Source organism: Chrysoperla carnea, chromosome 4 (assembly GCF_905475395.1).
Source record: "Chrysoperla carnea chromosome 4, inChrCarn1.1, whole genome shotgun sequence".
Lineage (NCBI taxonomy): Eukaryota > Metazoa > Arthropoda > Insecta > Neuroptera > Chrysopidae > Chrysoperla > Chrysoperla carnea.
Window position 1 is genome coordinate 5,257,596 of NC_058340.1, and position 12,996 is coordinate 5,270,591.

Consider the following 12,996-nt stretch of genomic DNA (forward strand, 5'->3'; position numbering starts at 1 on the left):
TTTTGTTTACATTTGTAATTTTTAAAAAAAAAAACTTTTTGCTTTTCATAGAATATTTTGTGAAATGAAAACATATTTTTCTTTTTTTTGGTGGACAAAATATTCTTGAAATTGCAAAGAAATTATTTTGAAATTGGTATTTTGTTAGAATATATAATATTTTTTTTACTGAATCTTTGGGCCCATCTATAAAAAGAGGATTTTTAAACGGATAATTTAGTAAAAATTCAAAACCAAAATATATGGTCTTCTAGGCACTGTACTCTATTATCGATTTGCACACAATTGATGCCTTGATCACATTTGACTTCAAAAGGTTAAAAATATAAAAATCAACCTCTCACCTTGTTATTGACTTGTTCAGATGATATCAGTTGTTTCCCATAATACCGAAGACTACTTTTGTTGCATCCAAGCACCACCAATTCAAGTAAAATGTAATCAAACAACGATTGAATGCAAATGAAGGTAGGACCGACCAATGTATCGTCATTGAAAAAAAAAAACTTAACCAAAAAACAAACAAAAAATACCAAAAATTTCTAGAATATAATTATTACAAAGGGAACAATAAAAAAAAATTAAAAAATTAAATGAGATCAATATTTACGTTGGTTATTTCAAAAAATTTACATTCGTACAACCATATCAAAAAAAAACTAAAAAATAACAATCTTAAATCTTTGAGCTTTTTTTTTTATTAAAACTTTTTTATGGTCCAAAAACTCACCATAGTAAACTCTCTCTGATAACACAAAAATTTAATTTATTTTGTCTTCTTAAATAAGTATAAGGTTTTATAGGTTTTGATAGTGAGACCAAATCCTAAAATAATTTTTAATAGATTGTTCCTAAAATATTAAAATTCATATTTGGAAGGTAATATCAACTTTTCGAACTTTTAGGACTTTGCCTATTTCTAGGTAACTTGTACCTTTTTAAATAGTCTACAGACAATAAAGAATAAATAAAATTGAATTTGAATGTTGTCAGGGAGGATTTACTTTAATGAGCTGTCCAATTATTACTTTTAATATGTTTGTACAAAAATTATCTTCATCTTCAAACTCATTTTTATAATTATGATAAAAAAAAGAACTATTTACATTTTACGTAACAAATTAATTAATTATTTAATTAATATTTAGAAAAGAAACTGTTCATTATTTTATTCTCACAGAGGTAATAATTCAAAATTATGCCCAAAAAACTGAAATGATTATTACTTCATATATAAAACAAAATGAAAATTTGAACATAACAACGTCATTTTAAAAAAATATCACTGGGCAAACAGAGCACATCTTCAACATTTTATCTCACAAATATATTTCTCTTTTTTTCTTTGTACACACTGTAGTAAATAAAGGTAATATATATAATAATAGATATTAGTTTAGTTGCTTAAAGTCAAACATTTATTGTTGATAAATTATTTGCATAACCAATATCTAATAACATGTCAGAGACATCTGGTGTACATGAGAATGAAAAATGTGAACCAGAACTGGACGAGGCAGTTTCAAAATTATCGATATCTGTGAAGGCATCCATATCTAAATTGTAATCGGGTACAAATAGATCATCCAAATTTGTTAAATCGGCGAAAGATGGTAAACCTACTACATCATTACTGGATGGTGGGACAGCTGGTAAACGGACATCATTTAAACTTGGTGGTCGACTCGTCTCATCTTTGATGAGTGTTGGTTCGGTTTTAAGACTACTTAAATGTTGGTCAAAGTCTTGAATACTTGTGTGCATGCTGGGTACTCGATTTAATTCTGTTAATGAATCATCGACAATCATCATCATCGATGTATCATCATAAAAACTGGCACTTTCTGGAGATGCGGGTGTATCACACGATGGACTTGATGGAACTTTAGCTGTAACCGTTGGCATTGGATACGGTGATCCAATACTCGATGGTGTTGTTTTAATATTCTCACTTTTAATACTCAACAAAACTTTACCACGTGTTAAATTTAATTCAGATAATCTACGTACAGTTGTACCATTCTGTTGGCTATTATTGTTCGAATCATTTCGAATAACTATATTTAATTTTGATTTCTTCTGTTTTTTAACCATTGTGGGTGTTGTTTTTGGTACAGGTTTTGTTGTCTTTTTTCTTGGACGATATTTATAATCCGGATATTCTTGCATATGCAATTGTCGTAAACGTTCTGCTTCATCGATAAATGGTTGACGTTCAACTTCTTTGAGCGTCTTCCAACGACGACCTAAACGTTTACTGATTTCTGCATTATGCATATCTGGATGTTGTTCGCAAATCTTCCTACGTTCAATTTGTGACCATACCATAAACGCATTCATTGGACGTTTAATATGGTTTGGATTGTTCTTTTTTGTCTGTAACAAGCAGAGAAAAAAACAAGGTTAGATTTATATGAAATAATACAAATTGGTTCGTAAAAACAATTCATTCACTCACACACATTACCGCAAGGTCAAAAATAGTCTCTTGATTTATGCATTTTAAGGTAAGATTTTATTGCCAGAAATGTTACAATTATTCAGAATAGTTGGGTAAGTTTACCGGATTTTAATAATGAATTAACGGATTGAGACGAATAAAACAAAGAATTGTTTGTTAAGAATTTCTGCGTGCTATCGAATCCTGAACATTGCGAAATAACCTCATAATTTCAAGAAAGCTGCTGTAATATCATATTTTCAACTTTTTAATACGTTACATCTTTTTTCAGAAGTTCAACTCAATTCCTTCATTTTTCGAAAAGTTATCAGAGAAAGTTGAAAATGTGAGGATACAATGGGTTTAGGGTTTACATCAGGGTTAAGCTCCTATATCAAATGCTTTCATGTGAAAAGAGGTCAATACCGCTCATCTTATAGGTTTTGCAAATAATTATTGAGAGGGTAAAGACACAAAGAAATTAAGCAAAAACAAAAAATATACTGAAAGAAAACGAACGACTTGCAAATATGAATGTTCTAGAATGGTTTAATTAGAGTTGAGCCACATGGCTATAAAATAAAATATTATTATCCGATTTAGAAAAAAATAATGATTCCATTGAAAAACATATCTACATATTATTAAATGGTAAGTTAAAATTAAAAAGAGAGAAAGTAAATATGTATATAAATTTTATGATATATTCAAGGTATATTGAAGGACAAGAATAATAAGAACATACAATTGAATAGTAACCATTTCCGTAATAGATTTAATAAAACAGATAACAAAAATTCTGTCATCATTATATGTTATAAAACTATGATATTATTTCTTAGGAAATCGAAAACCCGTTGAAAAATTAACCCGTTAAAATTATTATTGTTTTAAGTGCTTAAGAATTTTAGAAAAAATCAGAAAACACGATATTTTGGAACTATGTTCTTTATCGCACGATATTTGTTTCCTCGTTGAGTAGTGAAAGTTATCAGAAGTTAAAGAAAACAGAGATAATTTAAAGTAAGTACAATGCAAGTTTTATGTACTCACATATTGGATTCATTACTAAACCAGAAGTATGTCGTTTTTAAACTTATACTACAATTGTTTCATACATTAAAAACTAAAAGTAACTATAAAATTAAAATAATCAAACAAGTATTTGAAAAAAAAAATTAATACCTTCAATTTTCAGAAAAATATCTTGTAATTAAAAAAAGTAAGCGCTACATTTACAATGAACCATGGTACGAAAGAAATATAGTTCCTACCGAGTGCCTACGACATATCTCGATTTTTTTTGTAAGCATAGTTTTTAAGGTATATAACTACATTCGACGTTGTACATCGGACAAAACATGAAATAGATATCATTTTTAAGTGTGGTTTAATATGATGTCTGCCTGTCAGTTCATTAACACTCAACACAAGGAGCGGACATGATTTTAATCTTAAATCATCACCATCAGGGTTAAATTTTTTTGTTTTGTTTTAATATTTCAATAATTAATATAATCTTTGTTTAAATTACTTACACACCAATCAAAATAATATTTAAATTAGATGATTTTTTTTTTGTCAGTTGCTTCTGTGATGACGACATTCTCAGATGTCCTTCGAAATTCTCAATAAAAAAAACTTAATTTTCAATTTAATATCGAACGAAACAAGTTCAAAGACACCTGAGGGTTTGAGGGGATTAAATCAATATTTAGGATCTTATCAGTTATCAACTGTAATTTATTTGAAATTTAACTTCAAGATCATAGAAGAACAAAATTAAATTTATTTTGAAAAATGACTAAAAATTTATTTTTTTAAATAAAAATTTCATTATAAGTTATGAAAAACTTTAAACAGACGTATAATTAAAAAATTAACAATTGAATTAATTGGTCTATCGACCTTATAAACTTATAAAGGCTTGTACGCGATGCGATATATATTTTTCTATGCAGTTAGTTGAGCGACCTGGGCCGGTGGTGTTATTTTAATAAAAAACAATATATTATTATTCTGATAAAAATCGTCGCAAGCATCTAATTAACGATCATTACTACACATTTTTCATTTACTAATTTGCCATAAATTATATATTTTTTTTAAAGCTTGTATGTAATAATTGTGTTAATTATTCGATGTGTTCTGTCCAGTATTATCTCAATTTTACGTTTCCGGTTTAAAATCTAAAGAGGTACAAGCACCAAGGCAATTTTAAATTTAGAGTTAAAATAATTTGTACCTTATTTTCAACTTTGATGAAGAATTTTGTTATAACTTCATAAATGTAGGCATGAAATCGAAAGCTAAATAATTAAACAATATTTCAATTTTCGATATTTTGAAAATTACTTTAGATATCGCACAATTTTATTCTTACTTTTTGTCTTATTTTGTAAATTTATTATATAAATCCCACTACCGTGCTCATACATCCTTTATTAATCGGGCACAACGGTTTTAAATAGTTTTTTTTCTAACTTCCACCGACTAGTTTTGGAGAAATCTATTGAAACATATCATCCATCTACCGTTTTACCATAAAAGCAATGCTAATTATTCCTACTTTTGAAGCCATTTGTTTATTTAAATAATTGGACAACCCTCGATAAAATTTTCAGAATTGATTAAGACTTAGCAAAACTCCATATTTTAAAAAAAATTAAGCTTTTATTTCAAATTGCCTTGGTGCTCGAACATCCTTAGAGAGCCCTTATTTGCAAATGGAATAAGAAACACTTTTCATTAGATACCATAATTTTTTATAATAAGATAGACTGATAAATCAGTGATCTCTAGTTATTAGAGAGATCTAAGATTCAGATTAAAGAATGTAAGAGATCAGTATCTTACAAATATGTCTGTATTTCAAATGTAGTCCCTAATAGAATAATATTTGCAGTTAATATGAATGTCAATGCAGATGATACTTTGATTTGATTGGTCGATTTTTCTTTTTATTTTAATGTTTTTTTCCTTCTTCTACAGGGTGGCAAGAAACGATTTCAACTTTAAGACCATCTAATTTTGATCTGATAGAGATTTGGATACATAACTGACTTTCTATTGATATCTCCAACTTGATATAGATTTGTAAATAAATTTTTGAAGTGAAAACTTCTTTAGCGGCGTTGTACACTTTTTTTGTAATGGGTAAAAAATGTTAAACTCGCGTCAGGACACGTGACCTGATCGAAAAAGCGTAAGACTATGTCACAGTCAGTACATCGGCTCTCGTCCGATCACTGAAGTTAAGTAACATTATGTACAGTCAGTACTTGGATGGGTGACCGCTTGAGAACACTGTGTGCGGATGTCTTTTTATTAAAAATATAATTTTTTTTGGTTTTGGTTTTTTTTTAAGTGATCATTCATGAAATTGTCATGTTTGTGTACGATAGCGCAATAAATAAATATTGTTTTCTACCGAATAAATGATAGTACTTTTATACTGATAATTAAAGCAATTCGTGCAAAATTATTCCCTGGCCATTCCAAAATATCAAAAATGCACAACGTTAATATTCAAGTTTTTACTTCTGCTGGTACTCCCGGAGTACAACCCGTCATTTTTTTTTTTGTGAATCTTTGTTGTTTGTAATAAGAGTTGATCTAGAATTGAGAAATGCAAAAAACAGTCCATAAATTTTTCAACGAGTTATGTGTTATATTATTATTGTAGCTTGTAGTAGCTTGTTTATTTCTCATATAAAAACATTGATATTAATTTTATGTAAAATAACAATATCTTGATTTAAAACGATAGTTAATTATGCAAAGCATAATAATATGTAAGTACGTACGCTTACTAAATTACATAAAAAGTACTTTGTAGCATAAAACATCAATTAAAAACTATACAATTTAAAATGGTTCAGTAAATCGACGATAAATTGTTCGTATCAAATTTTGATCATATAACGTAGGCCTAGGTGTAACACACCACACTGAGTACCAAAAAATGATTTTAATTTATGTAAAAGGTTCTTTTTTTTTTTGAATGTACAATATATTTCCAAGAATTAACGACAATGAAAATAAATACAAAAAAAAAGTATTATATTATTATTATTATTACGGGATTTCCGTTTAATTTGTGATTATTTTGTTATTTGTATTGTATTTTTTTTTGTTGAAATGATACAGATCAAATATTTATTATGTGGTTAAAATTCTTGTACTTCTGGGTAAAAAATGTTTTGAAAAATTGGTTCGTATAATTGCAGTAAATACATTGTTTTGCTATCAATTATTTTTGCATTAAATCTTAAGTTATTTGTTTAGTTTGGCCAAAAGTGGTAACACCCAAATGGTTTATTTTGCCATTTTCTGTTCATAGAAAACGAACACGATAGATTTTCGTGCGATCAAGAAATACATCAAAGTTAATAATTTGTTTGATATTTTCAAAAATTTTTGGATTATATGCGTATTAAGGATGTATGAGCATGACAACAATGTTTGATTTAAAGGCTCAAAATTTGTTTGTAGGTAGTCTTTTACTCAAAGAATATGTGGTTAAAATTTCAGCTTAGGTATCCGTGCAAATTTTTAAGAAAAAAGTCATTAAAAATCGATATAAAATACATTGGTTCTTATGGAGGAATCTCAAAAAACGACATATTTTGGCAGTTTTTGATAATTTTCATTTGGAATGAATGAAAACAAATTTAAAAAAAACTTTTTAATAGAAAGTAAACATATTAGCAATCAATTAGAAAAGAAAAAAACTAAGTGTCACCGTCCATATAAGGGATGTAAGAGCAGGGTAGATTAAGGGTTGAAATTATTTTTATCTTATTTTCAACTTTGATGATGAATTTTGTTATAACTTCATGAATGTAGACGAAAAATAAGAATAAAATTTTTCGATATGTATCTTGGTTTTCGAAATATCGAAAGCTAAATAATTAAACAAAATTTTCAATTTTCGATATTTTGAAAATTAAGCCAGATATTGAAAAATTTTACTCTTACTTTTCGTCTTATATCGTCAAGTAATAATATAAATTTATCATCAAAATTGAAAATATCTATTTTTAAATTTATGCCCCCACTACCATGCTCATACATCCTTAAGAGAGAGATAAGCTCCTTGTTAAACAAGGTATAATTTTTTCCCAATACTATACCACACAACTGTTTCTCATACAATACTACAGTTATTTCTCTTACAACCACAAATACTATGGTGGATAGAATGGCATTACAAAATGAAATATTTGTTCGGCTCTTATCAACAACCTACGGAACTTGCATTTATTTTATAAAAAAAAAACAACATGTGAATACGTTTCGTTCACCTTATATAAAGTTTAAATAAAGTAGAGTATTATATTTTTTTTGATTGGATCGCTACGTTGCGTTGCTTACACAACATATAATAAATATGATTCATAATAGTATGCATAATATTGTTTTTTTTTTTTTTTTAATATAAAAACGACGATAACCTAAGAAAGTCATTGAAAAATGTTAAACAATTATTATTTATAATTTTTATTCCCATAAAATATAATTAAATAACAATATTTAATTCATTATATGCAAGTAGTTATATTAAATTTTATGCATATATATATACAGTGTGTCCTATAAGTCTTCGACCACTTTTTAAAAAGTAAGTCAGATATAGAAAAATTTTTCAAGCAAAAGTTGTAAGTATCAAACTTTGGATTGGACTTTGACTTTCAGGGTCAGTTAAGGAGGATCCCTCACCAGTAATAGAAAAAACTAAATTAGTAGAAAATGATCCAAATTTTTAGTATGTTGTAGTTAACGATACATATTATTAAATCAAAAAAAAATTTGGGTATCTTATCGATCAATTAAGAGAGTAATTAATTAATTAAAAATACACTAAATAACATAGCATGATATGAGGATGGTATGTTATTTAGTGTATTTTTAATTAATAAAAACTCTCTTAATTGATCGATAAGATACCCAATTTTTTTTTTTGATTTAATAATATGTATCGTTAACTACAGCATACTAAAAATTTGGATCATTTTCTACTAATTAATTTTTTTCTATTACTGGTGAGGGATCCTCCTTAAAGATTTACTTCTAATAACAGGAATACTTTTTATTTGAAATATTTTTACAAAAGATGAATATTTCCACAGAAATTGAATGTAACTACTAAAACAATTAAGTGTTTGATCCAAATCTTAAATCTGGATCCAAATTTGGAAAGGTTTCCCAAAACGAAGCACCCCAAAACTTTTCTCATGACCAAATACAGTTACAAATTCAATATTCTATACACAAAAGGAATTTTTTTGTATAGATACACTTTTATTCTAAATTTCTGCGAAATCTATTCATAAAATAAATTATTTTTTTATAAGAAACAATTTTCCATTTTAAAATTTTCTTCTATCTCTTACTAATAATGAAATATAAGATGCCCACCTTTGATACGAACAACTTTTGCTTGAAACATTTTTCTGTATTATTATTTGTAGACGAAAGTTTTAACTTCTGAAACATACTGTATATGTATATATTTTAATTATTATTAAGTCCACAGTTCTTAATGAATGCATCATCATATTCGCACCAACATTTTTATTGTATGTACTCCATTTTCACTTTTCAATGAAATAACAAATTCAATTTATTATTAATTTTTTATTGAAATATTTTGATTACACAATTTTTTTTTTGCATTTTAAATTAGTTTTAATCGTCATTCAGCTGTCGTTATCAGACGAGACGTTTTTTTTAACGAGTAAAATCTAAAAGATTACATTATTTAATATAAAATTTTCTGGTTGAATATTTTGAAAACATTTTATACACATTTAACAGATTTAGCAAAAAATAAATCTCGGTTCATTATTTTTGGACCAAAAAATTTTCAGACAAATTATTTTGGTCTATGGTGGCAATTAAATAAGTATTTTTTTTTTAAAATTAGTCTTGTAAACAAACTTCCGCTGCGCCCTTAAATCTTCAGTTATTTCCAATTGTTAAAATTTGAATTAATTTGATTTTTTTGTATTGAGAATCGAAATTTGATTTTTTGTTTTGGGAATTTGACCAACGAATTGCCTTTTTTTATTTATCTTCTAGAATTTTAAGCCTACCATGAAAAATTTTCGGCGAATCTCTTTCGATGTTTAAAATATTGATTTAAATATGGCGTATATGTCGTTCCAGCGAATAGGATTAAGTCTTAATTCGTAGAATTTGTATTCAAACAATTTTACCATCGTGAAATCATTACCATTAATTTCATTATCATCTATAACATCAAATCACTTCAAAAGTTGAAATAATTTAGGACAGATGCTACGATCAATTTTATGAGATATGTAATAAATCGTAGGCTGACAAAGTACGTGACGTAGACACTAGAAACTTGATAGTAACATTTATAATTCTTAAAAATGAAATGTACGGTACTTTAATATAAGAGAATAAAAAGTTTTTTTTTTTTTTCTATTTCTAACTTGATTTAAAAAAACCAAATGAGTTTTTTTTCTTCTAATATTTTAAGTTTCAAGGTTGCTTTATATTATTTTGTAGTTCTAAATATGTATATCTAAAGAATATTAAAACGAATTAAAAATACATTTATAACATTAACTGCCTTATTTTTTATTTTATTATAAGCATAACAACAGTAAGAAAAGAAAATTACTTTACTTCTGCTCTCAGCTCTCAAGCAATTATACCATAAACAAATATTTTAGAAAGAAAAAAATTATACTAGGGGAAGGTGTAGTACCTAGAATCGAAATTTCCATTTATGTTATTCCTCAACACAATGTATTTATTAACGCAAGATAACAATTGTAATATTTAGTGAATACACATAAAACATGGTACAATACGTTTTAGTTTATTGGAAAACAAAGATACATTAACAACCAATCTTCAGCCTACTTACATTTTCATAAAATTCCCCTCATTTTACTACAAATGCTGTCTAGTAAATACCAATCAAAAAACTAAAGAAGAATCATTTCATAAAATATGAAATTTAATGACTCTAGGTACTACATCTGACCCTGTTATAAAACTATATGTAAGAGTCTAAGAAACACAATCTTATGGGTTCTAAACATAATTTAGTTATGTTAGTTATGTCATGAGTCATAAAATTAAAATTATGTATAATTATTAAATACATCACACTTACAACCATTATTAAGTCTAAACACGTCAAATCTCGATAATAGCCGTCAACTTTTTTTGTAAAAGTACTTCAAAATGTTGGTTTCCCTTATAACAAGACACAAGAAAATATATTTCGGTATAATAAACACGCTTTCATACCATAAAATTAAATTAAATTTTAAACCTTTTCTATTCTCGCAAGAACGCTGTCAGCCATTTTGGTGACGTAATACTGGTAAAAACAACATTCGCGTATGTAAATATTATATGTATAAATAAGGTTGATGGGAACCTACAATTACTATGAAAGTTATCAACAAGTTAGTAATATTATTTTTGTCTATATGATGTCAAATCATGGCGACTCGTGTTTTAGGTCACGTGATATACAGATTAAAAAATACGACTTTTAATTTTAAAACTTCAAAGCAAGCTTTTTTTCAAAGTTTAGAAATTCATAATAGAGAAGGAACAACAGAGCGTAAACTAAAATTAAGATGAAACGGTATCCATTTTCAGTCTAGAACGAAGAAGAATAGAATGGAAAAGAAAACGAAGCCATCATTTTATCAGATTGTGAGATGATTTGCGTAAGCAATTGAAAAATTGACAATAAGAACACAATTTAAAAAATAACCATGGCCAATTTAATAGCCCAGAGCGATCAACAGTTTTTTTTATGAAAATAAAATTTTTATGAAACGTGTTATTCGTTTCGTTATGGAAGTCGTTGAAATAATAAAAACAAGTTGAAAACAAAGTAAAAAAATAAAAATCCTCCACAAACACGAATTAAACGTAATTTAGATTTTCAGATAAAGAAGTAAATAGAGAACTTAAAAAAGTTAATGTTTAGGCATCTTTAGGTAAAAGAATATTATTGTAGCTATGTTTTGAGATGGTAGAATATGATAAGCACAATACCTAGTATGTTTAGTGGTTAAGTTTAACTCTATATGCAGTCACCTTCACACCGTTAACAACTTAACGAGCATTAAATCAAATACTCACTCACATTCGTAATAATAATTATGTGAATAGTGGTGAATACAGTAGTTAATTTTTAATCTTTTAAACCTACTGTTTTGTAGTTGGTATGGTGAACTGGGCCAAGGTACCCAGATCTACAACAGTATCCCCCATTTTTATTTTTAAAACATTTTTATGTAATTATTATAATTTATTTTTTCTATTTTTAACCAAATATTTTTTAATATAGTTTAAATATGGTGGGTGATATTTTAAAATACATTTGCAGCTTTAATTCCTTTTGGTATTTCACAAAATTTACTGAAAATTCCAAACTACTTGTACTATAACTTTTAATGATGTATGAGCACCAGGTCAATTTTAGATAAAAGGCTTGATTTTTGTTATTTGATATTGGATTTAGTCTAAATCTTGTCTGAAAATTTTAGGTGGGATTGCCTGATTATTTCAATAAATAAATGACTTTAAAAGTAGGCATATTTAATATTGGTTTTATGGGAAAACGGTAGATGAATGATATGTTTTCATAGATTTCCCAAAAACTAGTCGGTGGAAATTTAAGTTGATTTAATAAATTATTGAGAAAAAAAAAATTATCTATCTAACTTCAAGGCTGATATCGTAAAATTTTATTCTTTTTTTCGTCTGCATTCATGAAGTTATAACAAAATTCCTCATCAAAGTGGAAAATGAGGTACAAATAATCTCAATCTTGCCTTGGCGCTTGTACTACCTTAGATTTAAGTACCTGAAATTTTAAATCGATTGCGAAGACTTTCACATTGAAATCATCCTGAAATCAACCCGCAATAAAGGACAATACAAGTTTTGGAAAATTGTCTCCAATTCAAAAAAATTGAATTAACTATTATTTTTTGATAATTAGAATTCAATTAGACTGTTTATAAAATCAGATCATTAGCGGAATAGATTGATAAAGACTATGATAAGGTGAACGGATATGAAAAAAAAAACATTTGTAAGAAGATACTAAAACAATCTTGATAAAACTTTTTTTTAATAGATTCTAATCTTTTATAATAACATATCCGTATTCATTTAAATTCAATAAAATGTATCTTTGAAAATCTTAAATACTTAATTATATACATAAAATACAGACGGACGAGCGAATGATCTTACACAACAAATCACATATCGTACGTTCAAGAAGTTAGTATTTATTTATTATTAAATAAAAAACTTGTTTTCATCATTTATTTAAAAATTTCTGCTTTAAATTAAAAGTAAAATTATCTTATTTTCAATAGCCAATACATACAGAACATTCACAAAATATTGAAGCGCTACCCTTAGTTTTTTACAAGATTTTTGGTGAAAAATTATTTGTACCTTATTTTCAACTTTGAGAATGAATTTTGTTATAACTTCATACATGTAGACGAAAAATAAGAATACAATTTTTCGATTTC

The 12,996-nt window shown here is 26.8% G+C and overlaps 1 protein-coding gene across 1 annotated transcript in view; it reads right to left on the reverse strand.

The window, feature by feature from the left end:
• Positions 1 to 1,281: 1,281 nt before the first annotated feature.
• LOC123297486 (transcription factor Sox-12-like) overlaps positions 1,282 to 12,996 on the reverse strand; it is a 40,655-nt gene continuing 28,940 nt past the window's right edge. The window contains exon 2 of the mRNA XM_044879159.1: positions 1,282 to 2,376. Coding sequence (XP_044735094.1) covers positions 1,411 to 2,376 — 966 coding nt within the window. The 3' untranslated portion in view covers positions 1,282 to 1,410. The remainder of the gene's footprint in view (positions 2,377 to 12,996) is intronic.